At 29.7% G+C, this 10000-nt stretch overlaps 1 protein-coding gene across 2 annotated transcripts in view; it reads left to right on the top strand.

Annotated features, from left to right (window-relative positions):
- Nucleotides 1-10000, top strand: part of LOC133665107 (vasoactive intestinal polypeptide receptor-like) — a 97997-nt gene that overhangs the window by 7648 nt on the left and 80349 nt on the right. For both annotated transcript variants that reach the window (XM_062070314.1, XM_062070315.1), the window contains one exon: nucleotides 3961-4054. In XM_062070314.1, coding sequence (XP_061926298.1) covers nucleotides 3961-4054 — 94 coding nt within the window. The remainder of the gene's footprint in view (nucleotides 1-3960; nucleotides 4055-10000) is intronic.

Here is a 10000-nt window from a genome sequence, read left to right as displayed (position 1 = left end):
TCTTTCATGACTTTATTCGCACAAACTTATTTTTTAATGTATCAAATACAAAAAAAAAAAATATAATATTTTATTTTTTATTTTCCCCCCCCATAAATACAGAACTGTAATAAAATACAGATAATGAATATATTCAAAATAAAATTATATTTTCAATGTATCAATATATATATATATATATATATATATATATATATATATATATATATATATATATATATATATATATATATATATATATATATATATATATATATATATATATATATATATATATATATAATTTTTTTTTGCATTTTTCTCATAAATATAGAACTATAATAAAATACAGAAAATGAATGTACTGTATATAATGTATGAACAATAATCTCTCATTTTCCCCTCTGGTGTGCAATATGTGAGTTCTTCTTTCATGACTCTATTTGCACAAACCTATTTTTTATGTATCAAATATAAAAAAAAATATAATTTTTTCTTTTTCTTTTTTTTTACATTCTTTCAATAAATACAGAACTAAAATAAAATACAGATAATGAATGTATTTTAAAATAAAATTATATATATTTTTATATTCGATACATTAAACATTTTTTAATGTATCAAATATAAGAAAATATATAATTTGTTTATTTGCATTTTTTCCCATAAATATAGAACTACGATAAAATACAGCTAATTAATGTATATAATGTATGAACAATAATTTGAAAATTTTCTCTCTGGTGTGCGATATGTGAGTTCTTCTTTCATAACTTTATTTGCACAAACCTATTTTTTTATGTATCAAATATAACAAATATATATATAATATTTAATTTTGTTATTTTTCCCCCATAAATACAGAACCATAGTAAAATACTGATAATGAAAGTATTTACAAAAAAATATATATTTTTTTGTATATGATAAATAAAATTGTTTAATGTATCAAATATATATATAAAAAAATTACAAATAAAAAAATAAAATAAATATATATATATATATATATATATATATATATATATATATATATATATATATATATATATATATATATATATATATATATATATATATATATATATATATATATATATATATATATATTATTATTATTATTATTTTTATTTTATTTTTTTAATTTATTTTTTATTTTTTTATTTTTTTGCATTTTTCCCAAAATTATAGAACTATAATAAAATACAGATGTATATAATGTATGAACAATAATCTCTCATTTTTTCCCTCCGGTGTGCAATATGTGAGTTCTTCTTTCATGACTTTATTTGGTATCGATATATTTCCGTATCGACCCACACGTCACTAATACGGATGACTTTTGCTTCTTTGCCTCCACTTGTGCATTGTTACTTGTATTTTAATAGGATATTTCACGCTCTTATGTAACAGCTGGGGGTTCGGACCACAGCGACAGGAAAGCGTTTGTGCGGAATGTTGCTAACATTCTTAAAAAAAGGTCAACAAAAAAATGGGTTCATTTTGTTAGTTGCCATGGTAAAAGTAGGTCATTTTCATTTATGGAGACGTTCATGATATTCTTACACAATTTCCCCTTTCATTTGATTATTATCTATCAACAAAATGATGGGAAAAAACCTGCTTCAGAGAACTTGGGTCTTAATGACACAAAATAAACGTTTGTTGTATCAAATAATATACAGTCAAGATCATGCGTTTATTTTTTTTATCCGTCAGAATAGAAATGTAGTTGAAGTGCTTTGTTGACGCATTTTGTTTCCAGGCCGTATAACATGAGGAGGCGGGCCCCATGTGGCCCCCAGGCCTTGACTTTGACACCAGTGACCTACTTTAAAGTGGAGTGGGAAAACAGGTTGACTTTATTTGCTTACTTTTGTTTCATTGTAGCCATTTAAACCACACGTGTCAAACTCAAGGCCCCGGGGGGGCCGCCACTTCATTTTAATTGGCCCTCGAAAGCCCGGAAATAAAATGTATCGATAAAGTACTGTAACTTTTCTTACTAAATGTATTCTTTCTTTCTATTTTGGCAGAAAAAAGATTACAGTCGCGATCAAAAGTTTGCATACACTTGACATGATGTTCTTTACAAGTGTATGTAAACTTTTGATCACGACTGTATATCGTACTTCTCCAAGGACCATACAGTGGTGTAGTAGGCCTAAGTATTCATTACAAATCAATGCAGAGGTTTTATTTAAGAAATATTATTTAATATTTTTTTGGCACTGTAGCATTACACACAGTTTGAACAGTAACACTGTGTGCAAATATAGGGAAATAAAACGCTGTGCTTTAATCAAGCGATTCTGTGGCGTACCACTATAAGGAGTTTGAGAATCACTGAAGTAGACAGTAGTCATCCCTATACCTTCAATCAAATGGTGCCATATTTAAATAGCAGACTCGACACTGACTCAAGCACTTGGCGGGGAAACAAGCGCTCATGGCGAGGGGTGTGACTCTTTAGGGCAGCTACGATTCGATCCGATTCCGATCCCGGGGGGGTGACGATTCGATTCGGAATCGATTCTTGATTCAAACAGATTCTCGCAATGTATCGTTTGGTATAATAATTATAATGTCACAGGTTAGAATAAAAAATACCTCCGGTTGCATTGAGAGGGCCTAAAAACTTATTTTTAAAAATGGATTCTTATATAAAAAAATTAATAAAATAAAAAATGTAATTAATTTTTTTTTTTTTTCGTTTTTTGAAAATAATGAACCGATTTAGAGTCGGAATGAATAAGAATCACGATTCGGATGTGAATCGATTTTTTTTTTTGGTTTACCTTTTATCATCGCTGACTCCGCCGGTAATTTTGCACAGCAAGCATGTCTGACCGGAAATGCTGGCAAGTACGGTACGACTCCCACTTTTCAAAAATGCACTAGCTCGATGCTAACTTACATGGGGTATGCCATATAAATGCTGCCGATTAGCATTTGCAAATTTACATGGCCATTTTCAAATTTGGTAAGGAAAACCGCAACAGCAGGTGTGTAATAAGTACGGTATTTTCCCGGATAATAGAGTGCAGCGGTATATAAGCCACACCCACAAAATGTTAGAAGAAAAAAAAAAATCCTTATATTAGCCGCACCTGACTATAAGCCGCAGATATATACGTTGTGAAATTAGTTATTTACACATAAATATTTTGCAAATGTTTATTTATACACCTTAATTGTTTCTAAATGGTGTCTATAACACGGCAGTAAAACGGCGGATCAAACAAAACAGAAGTCATCGCCATGGATCCACTAGCTGTGCAAGCTAGCTCTACAATCAGCTAAATAGACTCAAGTAAGAATTGTTTTAGTTATATTGTAAAACTTGCAAACGTTGCTTGGAGTGATGAATGAAGAAAATGTCCATATTAGCTCATGCTAACGACGCTAGCTTCATTACCGTACGACGGCACGTGCACGGAAACACTCCTGCTGACATCACACTAAAAGTACCGATACTTTTAGTTATATTGTAAAACTTACAAACGTTGCCTGGAGCGACGAATGACGAATCCATTCGAGTACAAACGGTATGGACGGGTAAAAGACGGTGGAAAGCTCGGTCTAAACAGAAAGGCAGATGGCGCCCTAGCAGAAACAATAACACATTTTCAGTGCCTTTGCTTGTTTTTGCTTAAACTATCGGCAAAGAAAAATCCATAAATAGGCCGCACCGTTTTATAAGCCGCAGGGTTCAAAGCGTAGGTAATATATATAGTCTTTACAGGCTAAAGACTTGGTCAGGCTCAACGTAAGACTAAAGTGGCAACGCACTGTTGCCTATTGCAGCGATGTAATACTTGCAAATGAGGGTTGAGTACGGGTGTTGATTCCCAGGTGCCGGTGATTGGTACCGTATCGGTTGAAATGTGCAAGTCGTGATGAAGGTGACAACACGCGTGCGTGGACACAAGCGGGCTGCGGTCGACCTTTCACGTCACCTGACCTGTTTTTCCCCCGCAGGTGCGCTCGACGCAGAACCAGATCTGCGACCTTGTGAAGGACATCGACAAGGAGAGGGACGCCTGCGAGGCCCAAATGGAGAACAAGACCACAGGTAAGACGTCTCCTTTGTTTGCCTATGGAGGTCACACCACCACACCACCACACCACCACACCACCGCTCCTAAGACAACAGAAGGGTTCAAACCTCCCTCCCCCTCCCCCCCGGCTGCACATGTGCTCTCCTGCTGTGTCACATGACCAAATAACACACCGCCCTATTACAGTTTATTTTTTTATTTTTTTATTTAATTTATTTATTATTAATTAATTAATTTATTTATTTATTTATTTATTTATTTATTTTTTTATTTATTTTTTTATTTATTATAAAGTTCAACATTTACAAACAAACATATAAACAAGGACAAATAAAACAAGTACAAAAACAGTGTGATACAGCACCAGGGGGTTGTTAATTCAATGTAGTAATTATAGTAGAATGTAAAATATGACATCTTATCAACTTTTAATAATTATTATTAATTTTTTTTATTATTATTAAAAAAACAACAAAAATTAATACACCTTTATTTATATAGTTCAACATTTACAAACAAACATATGAACAAGGACAATTAAAACAAGTACAAAAACAGTGCAATACAGCACCAGGGGGTTGTTAATTCAATAAAGTAATTATAGTAGAATGTAAAATATGATACCTTATCAACTTTTTTATTTATTTTTTATGAACAAAAAGGCTTTATTATTTTTATTTTTTTATTTTTTTAAAACTTTTTTTACTTTTTTTTTTAATACACCTTTATTTATAAAGTTCAACATTTACAAACAAACATATGAACAAGGACAATTAAAACAAGTACAAAAACAGTGTGATACAGCACCAGAGTGTTGTTAATTCAATATAGTAATTATAGTAGAACGTAAAATATGACATCTTATCAACTTTTATTTATTATTATTATTTGGTTTTTTTTATTATTGAAAAACAAACAAAAATTAATACACCTTTATTTATAAAGTTCAACATTTTCAAACAAACATATGAACAAGGACAATTAAAACAAGTACAAAAACAGTGCGATACAGCACCAGGGGGTTGTTAATTCAATATAGTAATTATAGTAGAATGTAAAATATGACATCTTATCAACTTTTTTATTTATTTTTTATAAACAAAAAGGCTTTATTATTTTATTTTTTTGAAACTTTTTTTTACTTTTTTTTTTATTACACCTTTATTTATAAAGTTCAACATTTACAAACAAACATATGAACAAGAACAAATAAAACAAGTAAAACAACAGTACAATACAGCACCAGGGGGTTGTTAATTCAATAAAGTAATTATAGTAGAATGTCAAATATGATATCTTATTAACTTTTATTATTATTTTTTCTTTAAATGCACAAACTGGCTTTATTTTTAATTAAAACATTTTTTTTTTAATACACCATTATTTATAAAGTTCAACATTTACAAACAAACATGAACAAGGACAATTAAAACAAGTAAAACAACAGTACAATACGGCACCAGGGGGTTGTTAATTCAATAAAGTAATTATAGTAGAATTTTTTTTAATTTTTTTTAATACATCTTTATTTATATAGTTCAACATTTACAAACAAACATATGAACAAGGACAATTAAAACAAGTACAAAAACAGTGTGATACAGCACCAGGGGGTTGTTAATTCAATAAAGTAATTATAGTAGAATGTTCAAATATGATATCTTATCAACTTTTTTATTTAGTTTTGTATGTACAACCAGGCTTTATTATTATAATTTATTTGTTTTTCTTCTTTTTTTTTAATATACCTTTATTTATAAAGTTCAACATTTACAAACAAACATATAAACAAGTATAAACGAATACAAAAACAGTGCGATACAGCACCAGGGGGTTGTTAATTTAATTAAGTAATTATAGTAGAATGTAAAATATGAAATCTTATCAACTTTTATTTATTTATTTATTTATTTTTTTAATGCACAACCAGGCTTTTTTTTTTTTAAATAATTTTTTTTTTTTTTTTTTTAATACACCTTTATTTATAAAGTTCAACATTTACAAACAAACATATGAACAAGGACAAATAAAACAAGTACAAAAACAGTGTGATACAGCACCAGGGGGTTGTTAATTCCATTAAGTAATAATAGTAGAATGTAAAATATGATATCTAATTAACTTTTATTGTATTCTTATTTTTTTTAAATGCTCAAACAGTCTTTATTTTTAATTTAATTATTTTTTTAAATACACTTTTATTTACAGTATATAGTTCCACATTTACAAACAAACATATAAACAAGGACAATTAAAACAAGTACAAAAACAGTGTGATACAGGACCAGGGGGTTGTTAATTCAATATAGTAATTATAGTAGAATGTAAAATATATCTTATCAACTTTTTTATTTATTTTTTATGAACAAAAAGGCTTTATTATTTTATTTTTTTAAAACTTTTTTTTACATTTTTTTTTTTTACACCTTTATTTATAAAGTTCAACATTTACAAACAAACATATGAACAAGAACAATTAAAACAAGTACAAAAACAGTGTGATACAGCACCAGGGGGTTGTTAATTCAATAAAGTAATTATAGTAGAATGTCAAATATGATATCTTATCAACTTTTATTATTATTTTTTCTTTAAATGCACAAACTGGCTTTATTTTTAATTACATTTTTTTTTTTAATACACCTTTATTTATAAAGTTCAACATTTACAAACAAACATGAACAAGGACAATTAAAACAAGTAAAACAACAGTACAATACGGCACCAGGGGGTTGTTAATTCAATAAAGTAATTATAGTAGAATGTCAATTATAATATCTTATCAACTTTTATTTATTATTATTATTTGTTTTTTTATTATTAAAAAAAAAAAAAAAATTAATACACCTTTTATTTATAAAGTTCAACATTAACAAACGAACATATGAACAGGGACAATTAAAACAAGTACAAAAACAGTGCGATACAGCACCAGGGGGTTGTTAATTCAATAAAGTAATATAGTAGAATGTCAAATATGACATCTTATCAACTTTTTTTATTTAGTTTTGTATGTACAACCAGGCTTTATTATTATAATTCATTTGTTTTTCTTCTTTTTTTTTAATACACCTTTATTTATAAAGTTCAACATTTACAAACAAACATATAAACAAGGACATTAAAACGAGTACAAAAACAGTGTGATACAGCACCAGGGGGTTGTTAATTTAATTAAGTAATTATAGTAGAATGTAAAATATGATATCTTATCAACTTTTATTTATTTTTTATTTTTTTTAATGCACAACCAGGCTTTTTAAAAAAAAAAAAAATTATTATTATTTTTTTTAATACACCTTTATTTATAAAGTTCAACATTTACAAACAAACATATGAACAAGGACAAATAAAACAAGTACTAAAACAGTGTGATACAGCACCAGGGGGTTGTTAATTCCATTAAGTAATAATAGTAGAATGTAAAATATGATATCTAATGAACTTTTATTGTATTTTTTTTTTTTTTAAATGCTCAAACAGTCTTTATTTTTAATTTAATTATTTTTTTAAATACACTTTTATTTACAGTATATAGTTCCACATTTACAAACAAACATATAAACAATGACAATTAAAACAAGTACAAAAACAGTGTGATACAGCACCAGGTTGTTAATTCAATAAAGTAATTATAGTAGAATGTCAAATATATATATATATATATATATATATATATATATATATATATATATATATATATATATATATATATATATATATATATATATATATATATATATATATATATATATATATATATATATATATATATATATATATATATATATATGTAGTAATGTGTATAGTTATAGGCTCACACAAGTTGTGTAAATAGTTGACATTTGGAACCCAGCATCATAGTTTTCACAGCTTTTTGGTTGCTAGAAGTAGAAAGCGTTTTAAAGTCAAGTTTTTTTAAAGGCACAAAAAACAAAACTTAGCCAATAATATAATGAGGTTGCAAAGGTAAAATTGGGAATATTAATCATCTGGATGATCATTTTTGGGGGATTTGTCCTGTTTTTAGTCTCCTCCAATCAGCTCCCTCCTTGTAGGCGTGTCCTCCAGGTGTGTTTGCTGCTTCTGTTGTCTTAAGAGCTGACTCTTTGTTTCCTATATTTGACTTTACCTGACATTTATGTCCATTAAGTGTTTTTGTTAGTACAATTATACCTTAACGGTGATTGTAATCTACATTTAAAACACTTCTTTCTGGTCCAGATCAGTCCTACTCCAACTTGTTTCCACCAAGAAAACACTTGGCTTGACCAGCATTAAAATACAGTAGCTTAGTTTAGTTTAGTTTATTAAGGATCCCCATTAGTCTACACCGCAGTGGAGACTATTCTTCATGGGGTCCAGGCAAAAAACATCTCACAATCACAAAACAAAATATTACAATGCAGTACAACATGATCAATAATAAAATGTTGTAATACAAAAATAGCAACAACAAAGAACAAAACCCCCCCCCCAAAAAACAATAACTTCGACTTTACACAATAATGTTCATATCAAAGATAAAAAGAGCAATATAAAATGAAAGCTGCAAGCAGCGATGGACGGGACCGACTTTGAAGGCTCATAAAATCCAAACCGGAGCAGTAATTAAAACTCTTTCATCAATTTTTAATCAGAAGGGTTCAATCTCTCTCCTGTGCTAATTTGAAGCCGACACGACAAACGCGCTCAGAGGAGATAATGTTTGAAGAAAGGCTGTTTTTACTCAACTTTTGTTTTGAAGGGGGAATTGCAAACTTCCTGTTGATTTTTGCTGGGGGTTGTCAGTGTATGAAATCTAGGTCTAAGTGAGACCTACATAGAGGTTTTTGTTTCATGTCTCTACGACATTCCTACTGGGAGTTACAGGCAGTTTTGTCTGTGTTTTCTTCCTAGGGGGCGCTAGAGCGCAATTTAGAGTTTTGGGGTTTGGTTTTTTGATTAGATCGCCATTTTCGCCAGTCCTGGTGTGTGTGTCCAATTTGGTGAGTTTTGGAGCATGTCAAGGGGGTCAAAGGGACATCCGGTCCCTAATAAAACGCTAGAAATAAAATAGGGTCCTCTGTCCCAAAAATCCGGTCCCTAAATATATATATATATATATTTTTGCAAAAATAAAACAAAGAACCAATGGCCTAAAATATACACATTAGTGTACCAAAGACAAACAATAAGTGATGAAAAAAAGTACCATCCATCCATTTAATAATAATAATAGATTTTATTTTTAAAAAGCACTTTACATTGAGTAAACAACCTCAAAGTGCTACAGTGTATTAAAAAAATAAAAAGATAATAAAAACTAAATAAAAACTAGAACAGCCAAATAGCTAAAACTAGTATGCATATATCTAAAAAAAGGCTTTTTTAAAAAGAAGGGGTTTTAAGCCTTTTTTAAAAGCATCCACAGTCTGTGGTGCCCTCAGGTGGTCAGGGAGAGCGTTCCCTGACTGGGAGCGGCGGAGCAGAAAGCCCAGTCTCCTATTGTTCGTAGATTTTCTACTGCTTGTCCCATAATCAGTAAAATAGTCAATAATCAATAAAACCAGTCATGACATTAGGTACAATCTAGAATAATCTCTTTCCGCAATACTTCTCCTCTTAGTCTATTCTTAGCCTAGTAGGCCTAAGTACTCGTTAAAAACAAGGCAGAGGTTTTATTGAACGAGTATATTTTTATATTTTTGCCCACTCTAACATTACACGCCGTTTGAACAGTCACACTGTGTAATGAAGTGTTTCCTTGGCGTACCACGAGATGGCGCTTGCGTACCACTACCACAGTTTGAGAGTCACTGGTCGAGATCAGTGTTTCTTGACTATAGGGCGGTGGTCCGTATGGGCCATAGTGGTATAGTCAGTTGTAGTACACTTTTCCACCACTTGTGGCAGTAATGACAATATCAAACAAACAGAAGAAGTCCGGAGATAAATTCACGGAGAAGTTTCTTAAGCGC

This window comes from Entelurus aequoreus, linkage group LG14 (assembly GCF_033978785.1).
Source record: "Entelurus aequoreus isolate RoL-2023_Sb linkage group LG14, RoL_Eaeq_v1.1, whole genome shotgun sequence".
NCBI classification, from domain to species: Eukaryota; Metazoa; Chordata; class Actinopteri; order Syngnathiformes; family Syngnathidae; genus Entelurus; species Entelurus aequoreus.
The sequence above is the reverse complement of the archived record's forward strand: the minus strand, read 5'-3'. Positions and strand labels throughout refer to the sequence as shown.